The 27,951-nt window shown below is 40.3% G+C and overlaps 3 protein-coding genes across 3 annotated transcripts; all 3 read right to left on the reverse strand.

Annotated features, from left to right (window-relative positions):
* Positions 1-2,341: 2,341 nt before the first annotated feature.
* Positions 2,342-2,950, reverse strand: LOC139456269 (aspartate and glycine-rich protein-like). The gene is made up of 2 exons (XM_071237893.1): positions 2,645-2,950; positions 2,342-2,608 (listed from the first exon to the last, which is right to left on the reverse strand). Exons 1-2 carry the CDS (start codon positions 2,948-2,950, stop codon positions 2,342-2,344), a joined length of 573 nt encoding a protein of 190 aa, XP_071093994.1.
* Positions 2,951-4,102: 1,152 nt separating this feature from the next.
* Positions 4,103-4,423, reverse strand: LOC139456278 (aspartate and glycine-rich protein-like). Its single transcript, XM_071237905.1, has one exon. The coding sequence runs from the start codon at positions 4,421-4,423 to the stop codon at positions 4,103-4,105; it is 321 nt and encodes a 106-aa protein (XP_071094006.1).
* Positions 4,424-10,093: 5,670 nt separating this feature from the next.
* On the reverse strand, positions 10,094-26,748 carry LOC139465698 (neuronal acetylcholine receptor subunit alpha-10-like). The gene is made up of 5 exons (XM_071247496.1): positions 26,075-26,748; positions 17,484-17,528; positions 15,980-16,089; positions 14,511-15,046; positions 10,094-11,235 (listed from the first exon to the last, which is right to left on the reverse strand). The coding sequence occupies exons 1-5, from the start codon at positions 26,318-26,320 to the stop codon at positions 10,607-10,609; spliced, it is 1,566 nt and encodes a 521-aa protein (XP_071103597.1). The 5' UTR covers positions 26,321-26,748; the 3' UTR covers positions 10,094-10,606.
* Between the last annotated feature and the right edge of the window lie 1,203 nt (positions 26,749-27,951).

Raw genomic sequence — 27,951 nt, forward strand, 5'->3', positions numbered from 1 at the left:
GTACGATGTAAACGGTGTTACTGCACAATTTAAACAGTGTTACTGTACGATGCATACATTGTTACTGTACGATGCAAACAGTGTTACTGTACGATGCAAACTGTTACTGTACGATGCAGACAGTGTTACTGTGCGATGCAATCGGTGTTACTGTACGATGTAAACAGTGTTACTGTACGATGTAAACAGTGTTACTGTGCGATGCAAACAGTGTTACTGTACGATGCAAACAGTGTTACTGTACGATGCAAACAGTGTTACTGTACGATGCAAATTGTTACTGTACGATGCAGACAGTGTTACTGTGCGATGCAATCGGTGTTACTGTACGATGTAAACAGTGTTACTGTACGATGCAAACAGTGTTACTGTACGATGCAAACTGTTACTGTACGATGCAGACAGTGTTACTGTGCGATGCAATCGGTGTTACTGTACGATATAAACAGTGTTACTGTACGATGCAAACAGTGTTACTGTGCGATGCAAACAGTGTTACTGTACGATGCAAACAGTGTTACTGCACAATTTAAACGGTGTTACTGTTCGATGCAAACGGTGTTACTATACAATACAAACAGTGTTACTGCATAATGTAAACAGTGTTACTGTCCGATGCAAACGGTGTTACTGTACGATGCAACGGTGTTACTATTCGATGTAAACGGTGTTACTGCAAATATTGTTACAGTATGATGCACACATTGCAAACAGTGTAACAGTACAATGCACACATTGCTACGATGCAAAACATGTACGATTCAAACAGTGTTACAGAACAATGCACACATCGCTACGATGCAAACATTGTTACAAGCTGATGGAAAGTGTTAATCTCCGTAAATAGTGACACTGTACGATGCATACAAACTGTGTTACAGTACGATAAATGTATGTGTTAATGTTAATGCAGATTTAATTTTACCTCTGTAACTTATGTAAAATCGCGTATGGTGTATATTTGCCATGTTATACAGGGTTGATTGCTAAGTTCTGATCCACGCATAGCTAGAATTGACCTAAAGGCATTACAGTGATGCATTTTTAAACATGCGTGTTCATCTTCCACAATCATACACTTTTGCCAACGATGTTGGAGGACTTTTAACACGGTTTCATAGAATTCCCCTGGGCTGTTAAAGATTTGAACAACTTTTATTATGTCATCGTTCGAGAAGATTCCGGCTAAAGCTTCCTTCATGTTTGGGAACAGAGGGAAGATGGGAGTCAGATCAGGAGATTAAAATGTGTGCTGAAGAAGCTCAAAGTCACACTCGTAGATAGTAGCCATGCCAATGACTGACTTGTGCACTTGCTCAGTGTTCTGGTGGAAGAACACATCTCTTCTCAGCTTCCCACGCCTCTTAGTCCTGATTTCATCAATAGTTGCCTCAAAAGTGCATGATGGTGTGCTCCGTTTATAGTCTGGCCTTCAGAAGATAGTCCACAACGATAGCGATCTTGACATACAAGAACAAGCTAGCCATTACCATTCCAGTTGACGGGGCTCGTGATCAGACTGGAAGTATCCTATGGTTGTTGTTACACCCCTCTGAAGTTGCTTTGGGTTTGTTACAAGGTGTTCTCTGGGTGATTGTGTGTCGTCGACCTCCCACTTGTCGTCGCCCTCCCATATGTTGTCGTCGACCTCCAACTTGTTGTTATCTCTCTTCCACTTGGCATCACCACCCATCACTTGTTGTCATCACCTCCTACTTGTTGTCATCGCCCTCCTTCTTGTTGTCGTCGTTCTCTCACTTGTTGTCATCTCCCTCCCACTTGTTGGCATCGCCCTCCTTCTTGTTGTCGTCGTTCTCCCACTTGTAGTCATCTCCCTTCCACTTGTAGTCATCTCCCTTCCATTTGTTGTCATCGCCCTCCCACTTGTTGTCATCGCCCTCCCACTTGTTGTCACCACCCATCACTTCTTGTCATCACCTCCCACTTGTTGTCATCGCCCTCCTACTTGTTGTTGTCGTTCTCCCACTTGTTGTCGTCGTTCTCCCACTTGTTGTCGTCTCCTTTCCACTTGTTGTCAATGCCATCCCACTTCTTGTCATCGCCCTCCTACTTGTTGTCAACTCCCTTCCACTTGTTGTCATCGCCCTCCTACTTGTTGTCATCTCCCTTCCACTTGTTGTCATCGCCCTCCTACTTGTTGTCAACTCCCTTCCACTTGTTGTCATCTCCCTTCCACTTGTTGTCATCGCCCTCCCATTTGTTGTCATCTCCCTCCTACTTGTTGTCAACTCCCTTCCACTTGTTGTCATCTCCCTTCCACTTGTTGTCAACTCCCTTCCACTTGTTGTCATCGCCCTCCTACTTGTTTTTCATCGCCCTCCTACTTGTTGTCGTCGTTCTCCCACTTGTTGTCGTCGTTCTCCCACTTGTTGTCATCTCCTTTCCACGTGTAGTCATCTCCCTTCCACTTGTTGTCAATTCCCTCCCACTTGTCATCACCATCCGACTTGTCATCGTTCTCTAAATTGTTGTCATCGCCCTTCGTTTGGTTGCCATCGCCTTTCCACTTGTTGTCATCGCCCTCCCACTTGTTGTCATCGACCTCATACTTGTTGTCATCGACCTCATACTTGTTGTCATCGCCCTCCTACTTGTTGTCGTCGTTCTCCCACTTGTTGTCAACTCCCTTCCACTTGTTGTCAATTCCCTCCCACTTGTCATCACCATCCGACTTGTCATCGTTCTCTAAATTGTTGTCATCGCCCTTCGTTTGGTTGCCATCGCCTTTCCACTTGTTGTCATCGCCCTCCCACTTGTTGTCATCGCCCTCCCACTTCTTGTCATCACCCTCCCACTTCTTGTCATCACCCTTCCACTTCTTGTCATCACCCTCCCACTTCTTGTCATCACCCTTCCACTTCTTGTCATCACCCTCCCACTTCTTGTCACCACCCTCCCACTTCTTGTCATCGCCCCCACTTCTTGTCATCACCCTTCCACTTCTTGTCATCACCCTCCCACTTCTTCTCATCACCCTTCCACTTCTTGTCATCACCCTCCCACTTCTTGTCATCACCCTCCCACTTCTTGTCATCACCCTTCCACTTCTTGTCATCGCCCACACTTCTTGTCATCACCCTCCCACTTCTTGTCATCACCCTCCCACTTCTTGTCATCACCCTCCCACTTCTTGTCATCACCCCACTTGTTGTCATCACCCTCCCACTTCTTGTCATCACCCTCCTACTTCTTGTCATCACCCTCCCACTTCTTGTCATCACCCTCCCACTTCTTGTCATCACCCTCCCACTTCTTGTTATCTCACTTCCACTTGTTGTCATCACCCTCCCACTTCTTGTCATCGCGCCCACTTCTTGTCATCACACTCCCACTTCTTGTTATCAACCTCCTACTTCTTGTCATCACCCTCCCACTTCTTGTTATCACCCTCCCACTTCTTGTCATCACCCTCCCACTTCTTGTCATCACCCTCCCACTTCTTGTCATCACCCCACTTGTTGTCATCACCCTCCCACTTCTTGTCATCACCCTCCCACTTCTTGTCATCACCCTCCTACTTCTTGTCATCACCCTTCCACTTCTTGTCATCACCCTCCCACTTCTTGTCATCACCCTCCCACTTCTTGTTATCTCACTTCCACTTGTTGTCATCACCCTCCCACTTCTTGTCATCGCGCCCACTTCTTGTCATCACACTCCCACTTCTTGTTATCAACCTCCTACTTCTTGTCATCACCCTCCCACTTCTTGTTATCACCCTCCCACTTCTTGTCATCGCCCCAACTTCTTGTCATCACCCTCCTACTTGTTGTCATCACCCTCCTACTTGTTGTCATTTCCCTTCCACTTGTTGTCAACTCCCTTCCACTTGTTGTCATCGCCCTCCTACTTGTTGTCATCGCCCTCCTACTTGTTGACATCGCCCTCCCACTTGTTGTCATCTTCCTTCCACTTGTTGTCAACTCCCTTCCACTTGTTGTCATCACCCTCCTACTTGAATGTTGTCATCGCCCTCCTACTTGTTGTCATCACCCTCCTACTTGTTGTCATCACCCTCCTACTTGTTGTCAGCTCCCTTCCACTTGTTGTCATCGCCCTCCTACTTGTTGTCATCGCCCTCCTACTTGTTGTCGTCGTTCTCCCACTTGTTGTCGTCGTTCTCCCACTTGTTGTCATCTCCTTTCCACGTGTAGTCATCTCCCTTCCACTTGTTGTCAATTCCCTCCCACTTGTCATCACCATCCGACTTGTCATCGTTCTCTAAATTGTTGTCATCGCCCTTCGTTTGGTTGCCATCGCCTTTCCACTTGTTGTCATCGCCCTCCCACTTGTTGTCATCGCCCTCCCACTTCTTGTCATCGCCCTCCCACTTCTTGTCATCACCCTCCCACTTCTTGTCACCACCCTCCCACTTCTTGTCATCGCCCCCACTTCTTGTCATCACCCTCCCACTTCTTGTTATCACACTCCCACTTCTTGTTATCACCCTCCCACTTCTTGTTATCATCCTCCCACTTCTAGTCATCACCCTCCCACTTCTTGTCATCGCCCCCACTTCTTGTCATCACCCTGCCACTTCTTGTCATCACCCTCCCACTTCTTGTTATCACCCTCCCACTTCTTGTTATCACCCTCCCACTTCTTGTCATCGCCCCCACTTCTTGTCATCACACTCCCACTTCTTGTTATCATCCTCCCACTTCTTGTCATCACCCTCCCACTTCTTGTCATCGCCCTCACTTCTTGTCATCACACTCCCACTTCTTGTTATCACCCACCCACTTCTTGTCATCACCCTCCCACTTGCATAGTTCAGTCGACCTACAGGCACAAGTTATTCACTACCTCAATACGTATCTTTGTTTAGTTCAGACAACCTACACACACACGTGTCATTCACCACCTCAATACGTCTCATTATAGAGGACCGCGTCATACCAAAAGACTTTAGAGATGGTACTTGTTGTTACTCTGTCTGTAGCTCGGCATTAAGGGGCTAAAACAAGGACTTGTCGGCTCGGAGTCAGTATACTGTGTCTGGGTGGGGTATTCATGTTAAACTGCGGCATGGTATCTCAGTGAGCTAGCACTATAAATCGGCATCAGTCCGGACTAGTACAAGCAGCCACACAAACACACAGGTACATGCACGTCGCTACATAAGTGCAATAATCTTGGACACGACGTTAAACCCAATTTCACCTCACCTCACCTGATTATAGAGCTCCGCCAACGTACAAACGTGTGATTATCGTCTACAGTTCGTCTGCTTATGAAGTTCCGCCAACATATAGGCACGTGTGATTCACGTCTTTAATACATCTCCTAACATAGTTCTGCGAACCAAAACGCACGTGTGATTTACACCCTTAATACATTCCCTTCTATATCTCAGACAACCTTCACGCAGGAGTCACCTAACATATATGTGTACCTATCCATCTATATAACATGTTCCTGTCAACAATAACATGATTGATATACATATACCTCTATGTACCCAACATCTGAAGGATCCATCCCAGACTGTGAAATGAAGAAGCTACACTGGTGCTGCTTCATCTACAGGGCGCCACAACAGGCGGTGCAGCTACCAATCATTGTAACCTTCATCCCCATGTCACCGCAGACATTATATCAATACATGTACACCGACCCACAGGGCAAAATGAAGTCAAGAAAGTCCTCTGTAATTTGTCCCCAAAATAAGTTCCATTAATGTTTATTCCGGTGATCTATTTCAGAAATCCATACACTGAACGATCATAGAAGGCTCTTCCATGCCAGCAGGCTCAACCATTCCTGTCTTCATCACTCTCATTTGTCACCATATCAGCAGACTCCTGAAGCAAACAGTCTTTGTACAGGGCACTTCTTCTTCATAAAAGATATTGACAGCCATCCTTCATCCACACGTCCCATACATGTACCTGGCAACCCTTTGAAAAGTGCAGTTGTAATGACATCCAATTGAAATTACTTGAAAGAAAAGCGTGACTTTTAATGACAAAGGTCAGTAGAATTTGATCACCTTGGCTTTTATCACCATACGCATCCCGTATTGTAATACAGACTTACGAAAATCGTAGCTCTAACCTCGTTTCGTGTTACAAGAAGGCCATGTTTAAAACCAACAGCCAAATCACATTTAAAAAAATAAAGATAACTAAAGGAGGAAGTTGGATAAGGGCATATTTGTCTCACTGAGAATTTTAAAGTTAAGAATATCACATCATATACATGTTAAAATGGTTGACAACAAGCCTGTTCTCTTTCTGGCATGTGTAAGGTTTGGAGTTGACATGATCAAATACGCATATGGGGATAAAATGAGTGAAAAGGGCAGATATTTGAAAATTTAAGTATGAACAAGTTCGTGACCCAAAATGAAGTTTTTTCCATATGTTTATGACGGTTTTTTTGTACATTGATAATCAGGTTTGGCCAAAGACTTGCTTAGTCCTAAGCATGCAATTGTTGAACAAAGGTTAGTTCTCTATCATATGAGCAAATCTGATAACTTTCACAACAAATTAAATTTAAAAAGTTCTTAATTTTTGCCGACCATGGCCAAAAAGGGTCCTTATCCTACCTTAGCCTTTTATGTCTTGAAACTACAAGAGATCATTCAGGAAGAATTGCAAACTCGGAAAAAGATACAAGCGAACCCGTGACCAAGTGATTGTGTAGTAGATTGCACCAATAATTGTTACAGTACTCATTTTGAAATGGTCAATACTTGACTTGCATTTGCATGTGATGGGTGCCACAGATGGTGCAGGATACGCTCACTTATTCGCGAATACCTAGTATCATTACTATTTGATGGTGATCCATAAATACTTGCCTATGATATAGTCAGAATCGTACAATCGAGTCCGCTTTTACCAGACATTCCATATTGTTTTTTTAGATTTTGTTGCTTTTATTGAATTGCAATCTATTAAATGTTTTACGGTTCATTTCGCACTTATTGTTTGCCCAATGCCTGTATTTGTTCTTTCGAATTACACTTACATCCATAGTAGGTCATACGTATCTCAACAATGTTAAATTGGGCACATCAGGATTGAGATAAACGCATTGTACTCATGTGGGGACTCGAACCTGGATTATCCTGCGTGGTGAGCGAACAATTAAACCACTAGGGTACCCCACCCTACCAGTTAGTACTACATGTGGAAATGAGACCAGTGATTGTGGTGTCACTATCGATACCAGTGAAATACAATATTGTTCAATACATTGCTCGAACAGTCATGCCAATATACACTATTAGAAACTACGAAAACCGGATCGTCGGTTGCATCCTTTCACAAAATGCATATGCGTCTGGATGCAGCGCTCTTTACAAATATTATACGACAGTTGGACAGCTGTGATGAAAGCTTTCACTATTACCAATTTCATTGTGGCCTAAAAAGTCATTTTCGACCGTCAAATCCCTGGACGCGTGTTTATCTGCGTTTATAACGAGGCACGAATTCCGTGAGTGTGGCCCTGTAGCCTGCGGCTCAAAGTCATGGGGTACGGTGGCAACAATTGTCTAATACGCCGCTATTAGGAGACTGTGAAAAATAGCATTTCTTAGCTGCGCCGGATCCGCTGGTCATGGGATCCCAGAGTCTCCACGATTACGACTCTTTATTTTTCAGAGCAATTTCCGTGAGTTTCATCAGATTTTCACGTTTATCAGCTGACCAGTACTTTTACATGTATGTCAGAAGAAATGATCGTTAAAGTTGCAATCATACTTCCCGTTTACAAACGGCTTCCATATTCGTTCAATTTGAATTCTTCTTTGGCAGGAGTATGAATATGACAGGCCGAGATAAAAACACCCTCTGAGTGCATGGACAAGATATGTATCATATACCTGACACACACAGGAAACGAATAACTGAAGGTGAGCTGAAATGGGGTTAACGTCGCGTTCAAGGTTATTGCACATATATAACGACGCCCATGCATGTGTGTGAGAGAGTGGCTGCCTGTACTAGTCAGGACAAATGCTTGCCCACTGAGAAACCATGATGCTGTTTAACATGGATACCGTACTGAGACACAGCATACGGACTCCCGGGCAACCAGTCCTTTCTTTATCCCTTTTATGCCGAGCGCTAGGCAGGGTAACAACAAGTAACATGTTTTGAAGTATTTTTGGTTTGATGCGGGCGGTTCGAACCACCGACATTCCGCTCTCGGAACAGACGCTCTATCCACTAAACCACGACGGCGATCAAAGGAATTACAAATGGAAAAGCTACATATGAATGTTCATTCTATCCCGTTACTGTGCAGAATAAAATTTCTCACATTCCGTTTGATGGCGTTCATGGAACCAATTTATATATGCAGTCCTTAAATCTGAATTACATGAGCTGGTGATAATTCATTGCATCTATCTAACCCTCAACCGAACTGTCACGTGTACTAGGAATTTTACCATTAATCATGACCATATGGAAATTTTGCAGGAACATTTTCATGTCGCACTCAACATGCATGATAGGCGGACATTTGTCACGCACCTCTGCATGAAAATAGACATTCTTCCAAAATTCCTGTTTTACAATCGGTATGGACCAATTCAGAAGTTTTAATTACACCACTTCAGTTGCCTCATAGCTCACAAGGCATTACAGTCTTCACTATCACGTATTCTACTGCAAGAAACAATCTCACTAATCAATTGAATAGATCTTTAAGTAGCATCATCTCCATGTTGCTTTGATGGAAATGGTCAACCGTTTTTTACTGTGTCTATTGCAAAGCTGCTAAAACGTCCGGTTTCAAAATTCAATCCTTTCCTGGTTCCCTTAAGGTCGGGGCTGTATTTCACGGTCAGAGACGCCTTTCTCTAGCTACAAATTAACATCGATTTTTCACTGTGTTTAGAAAACTCATGCTTCTACACGGTACGAGCTTCACAACATTATCAACTAACCTCAGAAAAGCCAGAAACAAGTGAAAGATGATATCCCTATGTTGTAGAACAACGCCTTTCTCTCAGACCACTCTTGAGAATTATCAACTTGAGCTTTCAAAAAGCTACAAATGTCTGGAGTCTGTGGTATTTATGGTCTCAACACGGTTCTGTCAGTTCACCCGCCATCACAGCATCAGGAGGATGTCTTAATTGCTATGCGTGTCACTTTGTTACTGATACACATTGTCATATACGTCAAAATCTCTCTGCCTAAATATAATTTCATTTACATTATGAAACCGTTAAATAGCAGCTTTGGTTTGGTGGTGAAACAATGATACCGTTTCCAGATTAATTCGCTTTTGATCTGAATACTTTCCAATCGGAGTTTGTGCTTAATAATTACTGAACTGAGATTATTACCATTTTGAATTATTTCTTCAGCCCAACACTTTGCATAAGTCCAAGTTGCCATGACAACCGCCTTAGAGAATGAGCCAATTGAAAGTAGATCGATGGGGACTGCTATTTTTCTTCAAGACAAATTCTGTTCTCGAGTTGTCCTTCCACAGATGGCTGATTACATAGTCTCAAATAGTCGAATCGCAGGTGGTTGTTGAGAACGCAGTTGGCAAACAAATTGGAAACCTGATTCTAACGCCGGCGTCATCATTGTTATTGTTTTTTAGGTATCAGGAAACCCTGGGATGACAATGCGCGGACTTCAAGTGTGATCAAATTGATCAAATTCTGAAATCACTTTGAATAAAAGAAAAAAATCTTATCGTACGAAACCTTTTGTGCAAAGGCCATCATCAAAATCTCAATAAATCGTCCTCAGCCACGTTCGTTCAACATTATATTGACAATATTGATTTGACTTAATACCATAAGTGAACGAAAAGAAGGTCGAGTCGATATAAATCCGAAAAAAATCGTTTGTTCCTAACTATTAAGCAGTGGATACTTCCTTCTGTGTAAACAAACTGCAAGTTACTCGGTCTGCCTCTGAATTAACGATGTAATTATGTTTGAATAAAAGTGTAATTAAAAGCTTTTTTTCTGTCTGGTTGCATGAAGGTAACGTGTCCATAGTTATCCGACAGCACGTCTCAGATGGTCATAAAAGTGTGTATGAAACAGTAAAACAAGACTTTGCAGTTAGTTTTATTGTTAGTTTTATTGTTTTAATGTATTTACACTTGGTACGTACGGCATAAGAGGCGCCATAATACCTACACACGGGTATGATGGATTTGTAAAGCTTCTAAAAATACACTTATCTATATATAATCATTTGTTTCCTTTTTATACACCATTGCTAAATGAAACGTTTCTATGCTTACTATTCCGGTGCCTGAACACAGTCTAGTAACATTCATGCAGGTAAAGCAAAATGTTACTATGAGTATAAATGTGTAAATAGTTTTCGAATTGTGACTTTTATGATATTTCGTATACATATCAAGGACATGAAGTTAAAATCGGTGCGTCTGCTTTCATACAGTCTATACGTTGTATGATCACATCAGTACACTAGACGTTAGCAAATGAACTTTCATTGAACCCCAGTAAGCCTACAGTAAAATATGATACATTCCAATTGAGCACATCAGATGACAATAAATGTACAGGTAACAATCTTTAGGTTCATATTGCTGTAATAGACTGCCAGAAAGACATGTGCTTATGTTGTCATTTCCCTTCATCCTCTGCATATTTAACGGCTGGGACGATAACAAGAACCACGAGTGTTGAGAAAAGGGTGATAAACATGAACAACCAGAACATGAGTCTATCGACCACAAGCGCCACCTGTTTCCATTCATCATTCATTTCATTAGCTCTATCCTCATCATCGTTCTTCTCCACAATCAACTTGAGGTACCTCAGAAGCTCCTCCATCCCTGTTCCTGACCGCTCGTACAGATGCATCCGAACGTCCGAGCTCGAATCCTTATTGGAAAAACTACGTCTTGTAGACGATCGAAATTCAACACTGAGATTATCATCGGATCTTGATCCCATTTCTTGTGGATGATTTGACTTTGGAACTAAGCAGTGATCGCCAAGAAGGCGTGAACAAGCATCTGAAGGTTCTGTATCTTTGGTAGGCGTGACTACAATGAATGGCCTGCTTTGATCAACATTGGGGTTTGTGACACAGCTACATCGTACTATAGATGCCAGCAGCTTGAGGACAAGATATCGCACCCAGTTAGGAACCTCCGCCTGGTTTGGAGGACAGTGGTGAAGTTTTAATATAAAGACAGTCAAGATTACAGACACTGATGCCACAGCCATGGACATGGTTAGGTAGATCTCTGAAATAGAAATAGAAACGTACCATTACACGAATTTATACGTTTTTTGTCAGCTACAGTGGTCTACGCCATCTGACAAATTCTTGTACTGAAACTTATAATTCATTGTAGTTACAACAAATAAGCGAAAAGCATTACACTGATATTGTTTTGCTCGACTTGAAACTCAACTTTTCGACTCCTTTATAAAGACATGGCTTGGCCTTGACATGAAACAGTGCTTTGTTAAACAGCAAAAGTGACGTATTAAGAGAATGCAGTGTGGATAAGAAATGTGAGAATCTGGGGTTTAGGTCGCATTACAGTTACATCACAAATGCCCTATTAAAGAAGCATCGTGTGAGATGCTCCAAAGAGTTTCCAATTCCGTGGAAAGTATACTAATCTTCGACCAAATAAATCAAGTGGCACTGTTTTGGCTAGTTGAAAGATACCACTTACGTGATTAAAGTTGTCCTGAGAAAATTAAAAGGCAGAATCCAAATGAGAAGACTTTATTGTGAATTGTTTTCAACCAGCAGGAAGCTAGACTATTGAGCTAGAGTAGTGATCATTTCACTTGTATTGTTGCCAGTGGCTGATGCTTGGAATGGCAGAATCTTTGTTAAAGTCCCTGAGATATATCCCTTTTCGCCAATGAGGCGTACATGTCGTTCTTGGTTAAGTAATCTATCACATTAAAGCCAAATCGTCTTAACTGACCACACTCACTGCCTCCTTAGCAATCCCTTGACCCCTCACCCTCCCTCAACAACAGTTACTGCAATTTCAATATGATCAATCGTATCACTCTTGATTACAAAACAGTTTATGAAAAGAAGAAACTGCTCATTTTAGTGAGAACACATCAAAAGAAATTCATTGAGCCTGCAAATTGGTTTTTGAAATTGCAATTTTATTTTCAAATTAAATTTGAAAACGTTGAGCGTTACCGCACGGCGAAGTTGCAATTGGTTAAATCTCTCTAATTCCCGTAAAGGCAATGTGACAGTTCTCATGGGCTGTGTTAACATTGCTCTGCAACTCTGCACTGGTGTGCACACGAGTTTATCGATAAGTCTTAGGGGAAAGAACGTGGTCAATGGAATTCCTTAGATGGTCTGGTTTACACTGAAAACACACTTTGGAAAGTGCAAACGTTCCTATCGTTGGGTTACTTTCTAAATAAATCATGTTGTTACCAAGCCTGACCTTCTTTCGTGGAGGAACCCTCTAAATCAGTTAATCACACAAGTACAACAGAGCATCATTAAGATTCCTTTCATGTTGTTTTTTCACAAAACAACCTTTATTTCTTATCCAGTTTATAGTTCAGTTCAAATTTCGAAACCCATCTCACATTTACTGATTATATGGTGTCTCGTACCGAGGAGTGGGAGATCGTTTACATGTATATTACTTTTCCTGCTGTGGCTACGGTTGAAACGGCCAATGCATTTGATCCATCAAAGAAATCCTAAACTAATAATTGTTGTAAAGCAATTAAATTTTTTAACGCCTTACTCAAGTAATGAAGGCCCGTGGTTTTTATAACTATGCAACAGTGTCTATGTGCTCCTATCGTGTTTTCCCCGTGGGAATTCCAGAATAGAATACCTTCCCAGAAATCTATGATGGTCGTAAGATCGGGTGGTCTGACTCCGTGACTTGGTTGATTGCGTATCATCTTACCCCGATGGTGTGGATCAATACTCACAATATTAATCACTTAATTGTAAGGCCCGCACTCGAATTCCTCCAGGCCAACGTCGTATAACCAAATTATTGCTGAGTGCGACGCAAAACAACAAACCAACAGATCCTATCTTGTTTAGAAATATATCCACCATGCTATCAACAAAGTCTGATTTATCCCTTGATGTCTAATTTGTAGATTGTGTGAAATATACAATAGTCACAATATGGCTATAATAGTGGCGAAGTGACATTCAAATTTGAACTCACACACAATAGACAAACATCATAACGTGAACATACTACCAACAGTGTATAATCCCCATATCCTAACAACATTGATGTCTTTAACATTATTCATGTACAATTACCAACTTGAAGTGTTTATTTGTTTGTTTTAACGCCGCACTCAGCAATATTCCAGCTATATGACGACGGTCTGTAAATAATCGAGTCTGGACCAGACAATCCAGTGATTGACATCATGAACACCGATCCATGCAATTGGGATCGATGACAGGTGTGGTAGATAGTAGTTCTGTATATATTAATCATGTTTTATTAATTAGCTTTTAATTTACTGTATATGTTGTCAATAATGGTATTTTGTAAATTTCAGATATTGCAGTAATTGAGAATCGTTTATTTTATTTCTCAGTTCATGTGTAAATCCATTAAACTTATATAACTAAGCTTATTATTGTGAAATGATATAAATGAAATATCATGTATAGCTTATAAGTGTAGTAGATTATTATTTAATCTGCTTCGGTTTTGATGTCCTAGATATAATTGTATGTTTATTATTGTATTCATTGTTCCAGGGTGTCGGTTTATCACCACAGAAAATAAATTAATCAGACCTCACACCCTAGCCTGTGTCATTATGTTATTTAGGATACATATGCACATTTTTATGGCCACAACACAGGCATCAACCAAGTCAGCGAGCCTGACCACCCGATCCCGTTAGTCGCCTTTTACGACAAGCAAAGTCGCCTTTTACGGCAAGGATGGGTTGATGAAGACCTTTTCTACCCCGGATCTTCACGGGTCAAAACTGAATAACGCATATTTACAAGTCATATTCTTTGTGTCGCTGGTAATATAAGTTGGTCTTTTGAAGTTTTCTTTATAAAATAGTGTTCACAATTAATTTCAAGGGCAATTTATTTCCAAACGTGCGTGGATAGTTTTCAAACTTCAGAATCAAACTTCAAACTTCATGTCCGGAAAACAAATAGTGTGAATAATACTATCAGAAATGTTTCACAGAATATTGCCGTTCGAAAAGCAGGACATGCTTTCCCTTTCCTCAAACACTCAGTGTCACATCTGATTTTCAGTGATCCATTCATGCATTTATCACTATTTTGCCTTCTACACCCAATGGAATCTGTTTCGGCAGGTATTCGAGAATGATTATTCTCTGGCGCTGACATTTATATTTCCCAATAAGAGGAGTCTTTACAAGAAGCTATCTAAGGGAATCTGCAAATTGCTGTTCCCTTATAATACCAGCAAGACCAGTTACATTCCCATAATCATTTCCGCCTGAAGTCTTTTTCAAAACCATCTACAGGAAAGTTACTTCAACTTACCAATCAGAGGAACATAGTCGGAGGTGGGCGGCATGCTGTCTGCCACCAACAGCATGAACACCGAGTAGGACAGTAGCACTGTAATACTGAGTGTAATCTTCTCTCCGGCATCAGGAGGCAGACAAAAAGTCAGGACGCTCAAGATATTCAGCCAGAAACAAGGAAACAAGATGTTGAGGACATAATACAGGATACGACGATGAATTACCAAGGTAATTGTCACATCCGGGTAAACAGCATCCCCGATGGGATACACAACTTCATGGCGGACCACTTGGTAGGTAGTTAGACGCCACTCGCCATTTGTTATGTAGTTTGAAATGTCAGCAAGTTCCGATCGGTTGATGAGGTCCACCTGAGCCTTGTCGTATGTCCAAGAGCCGAACTTGAGAGTGCAACGTTGACTGTCAAACGGGAAGTATCTGATGTCGATCTTGCAGGAACTCCGCAATCTAGCTGGGGGTGACCACAGCACTCCTCCTTTACTGTCGACCATAGCATTACAAGGCATGAACCCTGTCGTGTAGTCATCAGCACTGCAATATATAGAGATTGTTTTAAGGGACTACCAAAATGATAGTTGATGGCAAGTTGGAGGGGCTGAGAAAATCATTGTTCGGATATTAATTGAAATGAAAATAGTTTTGCTTCACAAAAAGAACTTTGATACATTTTACTGCATAATATGATAAGTGATTATTGATTATTTCGAAACTATTAATAAACTGCCGGACAAAAGAAGTATACACCCATGTTTGATGGTCACAAATGAAACAAACAAGTAGCGGTTATTCGACGGTGGTACATTTGATACGGGTATCACGGTGGTGTTTTGCGGTGTTTTTTCATTTAGTAACGGTTTCATTTTAGTGTGTCAAGTCCAATTTTCAAGTGCATACTTTCTTTTACCCGACAGTTTATGTCAACACTTCCATGAGCTAAAGAAGACCTACTTTCTCTTTCTGGTTCAATTGCAATTGATTCAGTAATAAGTACGAGCAACTAGGTGTCGATAAGCTTGTCAGTTGTAATGTGATAGTGACATGTTTATTGGTACTTACATATCCCTAACCATCAGTTAGTGCATTGATATACTGTCATGCATACACTTCAGATGTGAACTACAAACATTGATGTAAAGAACGCAGCGAGTATAATGCCGGAGGGACCATTAGTGCTATCGATGGGGCAGGACATGCTTACCGTTTTATCGAACTCATATATTCATAAATTATTTTCAGTTATCCTTTCAAATAATGTTTACCGTTATTTTGCCTTATTACGCTCGATGACATCTGCTTCGTCGGATAATCAAGACATCAAATATTTACTGAGTATAGCTGAATACTGATATAATAAAGAGATATAACTTTTGCACCTTTTTGGTGTATTGGTACATCCATATCAGATGATTAAACAATCCATCGTTGTGCACTTAAACTTCCCTGACGTTCCCTGTATGTACTTACTTATTATAAAGCACTATGTCAGGGAGCCAAAGTTTCTTCGACGGAAGCCTGAACATTTTTAATCCTCCGAAATCTTCAGGATCCCAATCTATCCGCTCGTCTTTCCAGTTCTGTAAATTCAAACAAGAAGACCATATTGAATAAATGTCTACGATTGAGTGCATGTTGTTGTGAACCGCAGTCAGCATTATTCCAGCTCTTTCAAGGCTATTAAAAACATTTGTTACGCTCCCTAGAGGGGTATGATGACACACAATCGGAAAGTTCACACATTAAAACATCTGATCGTCATTATAGTCGACACTTACGACACGCTGGAGATCTGTCCTGCCTTGAAATTTTTTCGGGTTTTGTTTCTGCAAGAACCTTACCGAATAACAATTTATACGACAGCTGAGGTGATTCCGATGATCCGACTACCTTACACTTTTTGCACATCAAATGAAAGTATTTCTGGATAATCTTACTTAATTCACCACACTTTTAGCTTTCAGTCTTCAGAGTGGTTACAGTTGACGTGATTTGCAAACATACCAATGCAAAACTATGGTACTGTTTTCAAATATGTGATATAACTGTCAACCATTCTGATCGAAAGGTGAAAGGTGAAAACCTGATATAATAACTAAACATTAATCAATTGTCACCTAGATGAGTACTTGGTGCTTTTAATGTCAAACGGTTTTTCCACAGACTGTCACTAAATCAAGGCTAAAGTGGTTATTTATTTCTATTCCGAGTAAACGTGTCTATTTAAGTATCACCAGTCAATATGTCAACTCAAATGTGAAATCAGTTGCTAGTCTGATATTACCTTGATATGATTGACCCACTTACACTAGGAAGTGAACGTTGGCATTTAGACTTAAAATTAGTTCGATGACACAGGAGATGACGAATGAAGTAAATATTTGCTTCTAAAAGATAACCATTGAGACATACTAAAAGGCTGGCAGACCTAAAGTAACACGTGGTCCAAATACATCTTAGTGGGTCTCTCTTTCTGTCCACATCAGCAGTACAGCTTGGTTAAACGTATCTCGCAAACTCTTCGACTATTTGTAAATGATTTATGCCAACATCGATGCCGTATATTAAATGACAACTTTAGATATGCTAAAATATATTCAGAGAAACGGAGAAAACACAAGTTCTTACTCATTCAACATTAACTGTTAAGACAGGCTGGTGCAATGACGAACGACATCGTGGGCTTCTGGTGTAAACCGATGTTGAGAAACATTAGGAAGCGTTACACATCATTGAGAAAACGCAACTTCTTGCCCATTCATCATGTCTTTTCCTAAATGTTTTATCATGAAAAATATTAAATATAAACGTTTTACTGCAAATCAAAGCAAAAACAGATACCTGGCACTTTTCCAAGTTTTATAAAGAAGAAACATAACTCCATTTAATTTGACTGATATGTACATATTTCATGATGTAATTCATGTGTTCATGAGATCTCATTTCCTATCTGGTACGATAGACGCCAACTCACCGATTCCAACCAGGCATTGAGTGTCAAGATCTGGTTCTTCTCATCCTGGAACAGATATGTAACACTTGAATGCTTATCTGACATGATTGTAGCATTGCTAACAAAATAATCTCTTACTATCTTATTGCATTGACACAGGACGTAAAGAGAAAATCCTGGTAACATGTTTCTTATGATTATGGAAAAGGATTTTGTCGCTTTTGATTATTATTATTATCATTATTATTATCATTATTATTATTTACAGATAAAATAAAAAATGCAGCAAAGAGGGTTTGGGTGATCCTTGCACAGTCAGGCTGGTTAGGCTCATCATCAGCACATCCTTTGGACAAGAAGAAGGAGGATCTGTCAGCTTACTGAGGAGGAGTTATTTACCATCTCGTGGAAGGTCAGGCCTATATGTACTCAGGCATGCAGGGACTCAGGGATAAACTACAGAATGTCCATATCAAGGAAAAACTTCGGGCAGAGTACAAATGTAGACTTAAGAAAATCCGGAGTTCAGAGCTGAACGTTCGCAATAAAGTTAAAGCAACAAATACTTATGCTGTATCCATTCTTTCATATTCTGTTGGTGTTGTTGATTGGACGAAACAAGAAATTCAGGGTACTGACACCCTCACACGAAGAATCATGTCCGACAATAGATCCCACCACCCTCGCTCTTCCCTCAATCGCTTATATTTACCAATCATAATGGAAGCACGTGGTTTGATTAACGTTGGGGCTCTTCATGAAAGAATTGTTTTGTGCACTTTTGCACACATTTATTTGTCTGGTGATCCTCTTGTGAAGCATGTCAAGACTCATGATGAAAACAAGGCATTCCACAATTTTCGCAAACGAGCCAAGGATGTGGGACAATGTTAATGTCAGTGTTGATTTTTTTGATGGTTTTGTACTCCTGGACGGTACCATCAACCATCAACATGTAAATATGAAATGTAGAATAGAAAAATGTATTGAATGAAACTGTCAACACATTGTCAGTGGATGCCAAGCTTTGGCACAAACATAGTATCTTAAGTGACATGATGGAATGACTCGATCATTTTATTACCGTCTCCGCCATGCTTGTGGTTTTGACACAGAGGTCCATCCATGGTACGACCCAGAATATGTTGAGGGCGTCATGGAAAATGATAAATACACAATTCCGACTCATACGCATAAAGAAACAGATCCAGTAAAAGGGGAGCACATTTGGTACCTATGAGGGCACTTCTTGCCTAAATGTCTCTCCTCAAAATGTTACATTGATGTTACCAATGAGGAAGTCCAGTATGTCACATATTGTTTTCTCAGTAAACCTCAGATGCTTTCATTTTTGAAAAATTGTCCTTCACCACTGAAGACAGATATGTAACTGCATCTATGAACACCATGTTTTATAACAAAAGCCCCATGGATCAAGGAATGAAGTTTTTCCTAAAGTTTGTCATGTGGGATAGAGGTGTACAAATTGAAGTATCTGCCAAAAGTCGACTGCACGATTACGACAATATCATGGAAATGTGTTTATGAATCACTATCAATCATGATTGGCCAGTCGCTCTCTTGAAAAAAACCCATTATCGACTAGCAAGTCAAATGACAGAATAGTCATGCTATTTATGATTCTTTGAATATATATGATTGATTTGAGACACATGTTGGTGTTGGTTGGGTGAGTCCATTGCAAAACAATTACATTTGGAAATTGTAAACACATTATCTGCATTTATGACTAAAACAAGTACTTTATGCTGACCTAAGGTCGTGGGAGAATATTAGTTTCCCTGCAGTTAGAAATACTCCAGCCAGAGCGCGATGTTCTGTGAATGATTTAGTGTTTGTTTAGCAAACAATTGGTAGATAGCATGAACAACCTTTGAACCATCGGAGCGTGATGTCACACAATCACTCAGGTCACGATCTTTTGCAGCAGGCTTCTGTGATAGCTTACCCCCATCTATCGGGGATGTGATTTCACACAATCATCCAGATCAAACATTCTAGCAGCAGGCTCTATTGATAGGTTATCACCCTCCTTCGGGGTGTGATGTCACACAATCATACATTTTAGCAGCAGGGTCCTCATAAATAGGTTCTTACGATAATCATGGTCTGGTTTCTGGTAATTTTTACCCAATTCCTCAGTCGTCTAAGAGGCCGCAATTCGCTGTACGAGTTGCATTCTATACGATGTTGTGAAATTGAAACACCGTTCAAAGCGAGGTGAATCGCATATGTATCTCACTCACTAAACCATCACACTTCTACTTATTCTGTCTTCAATTGACGTGATTTGCAAATATCCTCATATTCGTCAGCTCATTCGAAGAACATGAAGTTACTGGGAACCTTGGGTGCGCCGAAATCCTACAAAGAGGATTTAGAAAAGCAACAAGAAAAAGAGTATTTTCAAAAGTATATGTATAGTTAAGGATATCTCCTCGTGGTCACAATTCATCCGTTTGCTGTAATTTGAAATTCCAAGTTTGCTCGTTATACAGTGTTTGATGTTCACTCGGGACAATATACATGATCAGCTCCCTTTTCTTTTTAAAATGCTACCAAATCTAATGTAGATGTGATTATCTAAGTTTGATGGTTACGAGTTGATTTTGACGTTGAATAATGTATTCGATCAACCATATCACGACGTTCAGTTTTGAAGTGTGCGAAAAACCATAGATTGTGAACGTTCACTCTTGGAGTCGAACCCACAACCATTGGATCTATCCAGGCTTTAGAAATACTTCTGCACAAAAGCCCCCATAATTATAACGATTACTTAAAACTGCTTGGAGCTTGCATAGTTTTTCTTCTATTTTTCTCAGCACCATTCTCTGCATGCAACACAAGACACTCGCTTAATTCTTTACCATATGATTCCGGATTCACGGTGTAAAGAAATATATAAATGTATCTCCGTATCACATTTCCGAACTCGGTGTCCTTTTTCTCGCATTTGTGTGGACCACTTTCTATTCCTGTTGTAGTTCCAAATGGCTTTTTCTATCTGATTAAATTTTGTCCATAGCAGAAATGATAGATGATGGATCATTGACGGCAATGATACTTGAGAAAAAGCATCCAACTGGTAATCGTTAGCATTTTACTCCTAGATTTCATGCCTTTTAATTCCAAAACAGGCAATCGTTGAAAAGCCAGCTCAGAGTCGGTGCTAATATAGGATCACGTATGCTGTTCACGATTTCTGGCGCTCTGCGATCCTCGTTGGAGAATTATAATGTAATTGTAGGAATCAGAGGGGAACCACCAAGTCCTATACTGACACTCGGCAGAAGATTACATAAAATTCTGTATTTGGAATTGTAATGTTGAGGTCTGCAAATGTCATCACCACCACTGTGGTGATCAATTGTCGTCTTTGACAGCAACGTCAGACAGTCATTTGGTTTGGCATTTTAAGATTTAGTCATTTGATGAATGATCGAGTGCGAAAATGTTGCTATCCATCTTGGGCAGGTTGGACTTTTTGATATGTATTTGGTACTGTAAATCGTCGTATGTATTCGCTTAGTCTGGTAACGATCGACAAGGAAACGGATTAAATCATTTTTATATATCATTCGCATTCTCGTAATTAGGCATAACGACAGTCGGGAATTGGAATACATATACACCAACCAAAATGACTTAAAACGTTTATCGAAATTATTGCTTTGTAGGAGTTAAGTATCGATTGCGGGCAATTTGTAATACACACTAAAAGTTAGCCACGGAAGAAAGAAAGCAGTGACTGACAAGAACTGAACTATGAAAGAAGAGTCGATGTGTATTTTTACGATATCTTTCACTGCAGATATATATAAACAGATACACCCATATTCGATAAAATTGCTGAAATTAAGATCATGCATGTGTTAACTCCCACAGAAACAACATGGATATACCTTCTAATACGATACATGTATCTGCAAAATTGTGGCATCAACAATGTACTTGATAGTGAGTGAGTGAGTGAGTGAGTGAGTGAGTGAGTGAGTGAGTGAGTGAGAGAGTGAGAGAGTGAGAGAGAGAGAGTGGGTTTAACGCTGCTTTTAAGAGCATTCCAGTTATATCACAACTTGTCAGCTTAATGTGGGAGGAAAGCCCGAAGTGATGCAGGTCTCAGATGTTTACCACTTCGGTGAAACCTACGAGCACGGGTATGGTGCTGACAAACCTAGAAACATAATCGGGGCGAACCGGGACTCGAACCCACAATCATAGGTTTCTGGCGTGCCCAAGGGACGAAACTCTGCACAGCGAATCGCGGCGCCTTAAACGACTGGGCCACCCGTGCCCCATGTACTTGATACCTGGCTCATATCAAAGTGGTATTTAATATTCAAGTGATCATCGTTAACATTTATTAACACATAATTGAAGATGGCGTGGATTCTTCTGTACCAAGCTACAAGGAACATATGAACGTGTATGCATGTTGGTATCCAGAACTTTTCCAAGGACACGGGTTTTCCATGGTATGTATTTTGTTGATTGTAACAGTTGCAAGGCAGCCATGTGAAAATGTTATTGGGTAGAACATTTCATATAACACAATAAACACAAAGATGCGATTTTGTTAAGTTACCCTATTGCCTTGTGTGATAGCACCGGGTTTGTATTCTGAAAGGTTTTCTCACAATAATATTCATTACCCACAACGTGCAGTTTGCAAAATACATCGTTGTAATATCTGATTCATGATTGGTTTACACTGACCTATTTGATTGCATCTGTTTTATTATGCACCAATTGACTTTCACTTCAATTGCCTTCTTCTTATGCACATGTAAATACGAAAATGCAAGAGAATAATCAGTCTAGATCATCTGCCGAAACAACATCCATTTGGCGTAAAGTGCAAAATAGCTGTGAATGGACCACTGAAAATCAGTGATGACACCAGGTGTTCGAGAACTAAGACCTTCAGCAATATCCTTGGTATTTTGCAGCTGAATATGTTTGTTTGTTATTTGCTCAGGGATTATGCAGTATGTGTTCACGTGTAATGGCGTCACGTATATTCGGCTTTTCCTCTATGGCCTTGCCATTTCCATATTAAAATCGAATAAAACGTTGTGATATCGATAGCTTCTGGTGGAAATAGATATTCAAATGATGTTGTATGAAACACTTAGTTCTTGTCGACATACTAATTCAATAATGCTTGGTGTTGCTAAAATGTATTTGCATGGGTATAGCATTATATAGATATTATCAGAGAAAACTGCCAACTGCAATCACGTGCTACTCTTTTCACAAAAGATTACTAGCTACACATTAAAAGATAATGAAAATGGAAGAAAGAATGTTGAAAATTTTAAAGTCACTTTCATGCTTCAAAACCTTCCTTCCAAACGTTGTCAGTGACTAATGCTATAATTGCAATTCTGTTAGCAAAACATAGAGGTATAGGGATGACGTTACTGATGTTCACACACACAAATATGTACAATTAGAACGCAATCAAGAGAGGAACTGATAGCGTCTTTACCATACATGATATTATTAACAGCCAGTGGTGAATGAAGTGCAAGTAATGTGTGTTATCTAATAGCCACATTGAATGTCATGTGATGGAACTGTCGCGTGTTGCCGTGTCATCTTTTGACCTCTTAAAGAGGCTATGGATTCAGTATGGTAATGGTATTGTAATTTCCATATATGCAGCCCGGGATATGTAGGCGTTGATATGTTGACATAGCAGAAGCACAACTAGAACCCGTGTCCTCTCCACGCTGTTTTGCCCAACGCTGACACATTTATACCAACAAAAGGAATTGTAATTATGTTCAAATGTTCTTAATTCACATTATGTCATCTTTTAACGTTGATTAAATCCAGATATTAAAAACAGTGTCTGAGATCTCATTATGGTAATATAACATTGCGTCATCAAATCAAGATATGAGAAAAGAGGATCAATGTGGTTCATCACAAACCAGGGACTGAAAACCACAAGCAAGAACAATTCTTCTTGAACAAGCAGTGGTGAAATTTACTTTTCATTCAAATGCGAGGATGTCGTCAGAGAATGCATCTTTCCACCAGTGAAATAGATGATAAAAAGATACTATTTGGAAATTGAATTTGCCCATCTGATTTTCAGCAATGTCCCCAGTGCCGTTAGCCATGTTAGAATGGCGTGTACAGAGACCCGCAAGGGAAACATACTTGGAAGTTTTAATGCAGAAGCGCCGATATATTTTCACTTGCAATATCGACTTAAACCTTTAATAGCTGTCTGGGGAGTATACACCGAGGAGGTTTGGACATCAATCATATTGATACAGGGGATTATTAGATGAAGGATGGGCAGCAGCTCCCTGCTGGATTACATTTTGTTCTTCGCACAGCGACTGTCAACCGAGAATAACAAATTTGTCATCAACGATTACATGATAGAAATATGTTGTGACCGTATTTTCAATAATTTGAATTCAGACCGTCTCTGTCCTTTGATTTGAAATGCATAATATTTCAGACAAAATTGCCAGAAGTCAACTTCAACGCGACTGACGATAATGAGGCGCTAATAAAAATCAATCTGTATCTTTAGGCATGCTCTTTGCACAGTTTGCACAAATAAGTTCAAAAACTATTTGACTCTTCTCGAAAGTGCTAAAGCTCGTCTGAGAAATATTACGTTGAAGGTGGCAGGTGCATTTATCACGGTGTGAGGTACACATGAGTGCATTAACTGATTTACACAGGAAAGAGGATTCCAGGCCTATAATTAGTTTATCCTGCCAGGCTCAAAGTCCTATCATATCGAGTAGTGTCATCGTTGCATAAAGTATTGTTTTGTCGAAAGCTCTTTCCCGTCTTTATGTGATACTGATCAATTGAACATGTGCACGGGAAGCGACGACCAACTTGGGAACAAGAATCAATGTCACTGATATGCCACACGGATTGGCAGCCAAAAGAACGATTATAACAGCCTTGAAGATTTTTTCTTTCTGATATATCAGCAAAATGTGTAGACGTGGTTTGGGGCCACACCAACGCTTGTGTGGAACATGTCTGTCAGACAAACAACAATCCATTTTGGCTTCTTTAATCTTTGCTGATGCATTGTCAGTCGTATTCATGAAAGATCTTTATTTTCTTATGTGGTTTTCTAAAATGACTTCATTGGATTGGAATTATATTTGTACATTGCAGGACCAAACGTCCCTATTACCCATATATGCACAATCAGATATGATGTGTAAACATTGGAGTAGAAGTATACCCAGACATCAAGTCTGCTTTCAAATAATGACTTTAATCTTTATATTTACCCAGGGCCTCTGTGTTGGTGCGTTACGGGCTGTGTTCTTCAAGTCACAATTTAGGGAGATGAGTTAGATGATTATGTCAAATGCTGAAGTTTTGAACAGACTTTAACACGTATTATGGCTATACAGTCGACTAAAGAGTAGGGTTTTCCATCGCAGACAACAAATGTCCGGCCATTTCACGGCGATGGTCACCAAGACTGGGTTTCAAACTCTGAAACCAAGTGGAGACACCAGGGCGTTTACAACTGAATATTTTAACCACTAAACTACCCCCGTGTCTCTCACCAGGTTTTAGTCCACATCTAACAATATTCCAGCAATATGCTGGCGGGAAACACCTGAAATGGGCTTAAGATGTTGTAGATATGTTGAGAATCGAACCCGTGTCTTCGGCATGTCAAACGAACGCTGTAACAATAAGGCTACAGTCGACCCCCCACCCCATCCAATTCGTCCTTTCCATCACATCTCAATGAAGCAGGACAGAACATTATACGATTGGATATTGTTATTATTACTTCTTCCAAATTACCTTTCAACATAGCATTTATGCTTCCAAACATTCACTTAGTGTGTGTATAACATGATTTGTGTAATTTCAAGATAAATCATATAATAAACACCCATTGATTTCTGTAAATGGTTTAAATAAAAGCTATCTTGCAACGATAATCTGACAAGAATAAGGACATAAACATAGCTAAGTGCGTCCGAGCTGTTAATAAATAGCGCTAACAGTGCATAAACATCCATTTGTGACAAGCTGCATTACCATTATAAGTGGTATCTATATAGTCTATCAGAGATAGCGACACAAATGCACAAACAGGTTATGTTAGGATCATGCAACGCCGTCTAAATGAACATAGAAGCGTTTATGTGGTTAACCCATGGCATCTAGCTTATCACCTGTGTAAGAAGGAACCAGGTGCTCCCGCAGCTAATGTTTAGTAGATGTATTTAATATCCTCTTTTGAAGAGAGACTAGCTATAACATACTAGGCAACCGCTGCAATCTTTCAAATGATAATATACCACGTGAAATTGGAAACCACCATATCGCCGGTCATGTCTTATGATGATATGACGAAAATGCAGATGTTTCGTGATTTCAGACATTTTTAAGCATTTTGTCCCCCAATGAATTAAATACACTCTTAGTTCAATGGTTCTATGATTTGCAGATATACCATTCTTACTGAAAATCAGTAGCCACGTTTCAGAATTAACATAACAAATTGTTAGTGTCACCCAAAAGGTAAAATTACAGACTCGAAAGAAACATTAGTTCAGTGAACAACTCACCATGTCCATGATCTGGATGAGATTAAAGTTGAAAAACACTTCCACATTAGCGGAGGAGTTGAAGACGGGACGGACGCTGGTGTCATACACTCGAGGGTTGAACAACCTTCGCAGGAGCCTCTGTTCGTCTGGTAGCTTCCCTGTCACAGCCGCCACTGGATGAAACACAAAGACACCGGTCAGTACCCACACCTGAGCACACACAGAGACCAGGGCACGTCCACTGCCAGGCATTAGCTCTCTCATAATGATTAGCTTGTACCGTCGCCGCGTGATGGGCCAGACCAAAGTAGCTCTCAGATCGCTACCATCAAGCTGCCACGCTTAACCCCGGAAACGTTCCCGAACCTCACAAACATGCACAATCCGAAAAAATCCTGAGATGAATTGTCGGTGTTCCAAGGAGAGTAATATGACTGCACAGTGGGCCAAGTTTGTTTTGAAAGCTACAGAGCAAGAGCTAATACAGGCTTCTATGGGCTGGCGCACTATCCACGATAAGCCTTAGTTTCGATACACGAGTGTAGACGGATAGCGTTGCAGGCTGAACCTGCCAATATGTAGTCCCAGCTTATGTAACCTCTTCTCGGGATCTACATTATTCGGCGATTTACGGAACGGGGAGCTTTATCTGTCGTATATCAACAGTTGTCCCGAGAAAGAAAACACGTCTTTTCAACTTCTAGCCTTTACAGTAGTATGTGACGTCAGAGACATACCCTACCCTTCGTCTGTACTCGCGCCTATCGCTACACCGTCTCCCAATGCAATCTTGAAACGTGAATGACTATGCTTTCTTTGATAATTCCACCACCTTTCTGTGTTTGTTTAGAAAATATTCATATATTTAAACAACAAATATCACAGTCCATTTTGTAAATAGGCAGTGTAAACCTCTACGTTTCTATTGCAAACAAATAACATATTATCATAAAGTTTCAGCGGAGCATTTGACTCTATTCAGTAAGACAGTGCTTTGAATCTGTCCTTGCATTGATCTCCTTTCAACTGGGTTCTTAAGAGCCGGTGATATATGTTATAAAGCACACAATTAACATGCTTGAAGCGTGGGGCGATATAACGGGACCGAAAACTAGCGAGTTCTCACAGGCGTGCAATGCCTGACTTAGACATGTTTCGTTATGCGAACAATTAACACCGGGTTATGGGCGTAACAATCATGAACATTTGGATTCATAGTATGTTTCCTAAATGTTAATTTCATCGAGTAGTCTCTCCCATCTTTTCCAATAATCAACAAGCGGTGGTAGAATAACTGAACCTGTCTGTCTATATACGTTGAGATCGTGTATGGTGCTTAGCAATCATTATTTATCTATTAATTAAGTACAATTTTGCAACGTCGGTGAACAGGCGCAGCCCATGCTGTTGTCCTCCAATTAACTTGTCCAATGATACCTTTGAATTCTGAATAATTCAATGCAAGGGAATATCGTAAACAACATGAATTTCATATTTAACAAAGGACTTATCGCCAATTTCTATTGCATTTAAAGGGTTCATTTGGAATCAGTTCAATGCCTTCATTGATTCAAACATGCTGAACGATATAAGATACTGTTGATCCTAAAACAAAGGATTACTTTATATTCAACGAATCAGTTATCTTGCTCTTAAAGTAATATAACCTTAGCGATCCCAGCTTGGACACGTCAAAACAGATATACGCTCAACGATAAGACTACCTTTCAAGGAGGGCGCAGAAATAAAATCAAATCCCCGAACTGTCTTTATTGTGCTACTGAATTGGTAGTCTGAGCAATAATAGGCGCTGGGAGAAATGTCACTCAGTCAAGAATATATATAGTCGGCGTGGTGGATAGCTTTGAAATGAACGTTTAACACGCGCTTTTCAT

Source organism: Haliotis cracherodii, unplaced genomic scaffold, assembly GCF_022045235.1.
Source record: "Haliotis cracherodii isolate W230 unplaced genomic scaffold, xgHalCrac1.p SCAF_1, whole genome shotgun sequence".
Lineage (NCBI taxonomy): Eukaryota > Metazoa > Mollusca > Gastropoda > Lepetellida > Haliotidae > Haliotis > Haliotis cracherodii.

Coding starts and splice junctions, on each gene's coding strand:
- LOC139456269 (XM_071237893.1), bottom strand. CDS start 2,950: ATGACAAGAAGTGGGGGCGATGACAAGAAGTGGGAGGGTGGTGACAAG. Junction 2,609..2,644: donor TTGACAACAAGTGGAAGGGA/GTTGACAACAAG, acceptor GACAACAAGTAG/GAGGGCGATGACAACAAGTA.
- LOC139456278 (XM_071237905.1), bottom strand. CDS start 4,423: ATGACAAGAAGTGGGGGCGATGACAAGAAGTGGGAGGGTGGTGACAAG.
- LOC139465698 (XM_071247496.1), bottom strand. CDS start 26,320: ATGAGAGAGCTAATGCCTGGCAGTGGACGTGCCCTGGTCTCTGTGTGT. Junction 17,529..26,074: donor TCATCCAGATCATGGACATG/GTGAGTTGTTCA, acceptor TATCTGTTCCAG/GATGAGAAGAACCAGATCTT. Junction 15,047..15,979: donor GACATAGTGCTTTATAATAA/GTAAGTACATAC, acceptor TATATATTGCAG/TGCTGATGACTACACGACAG.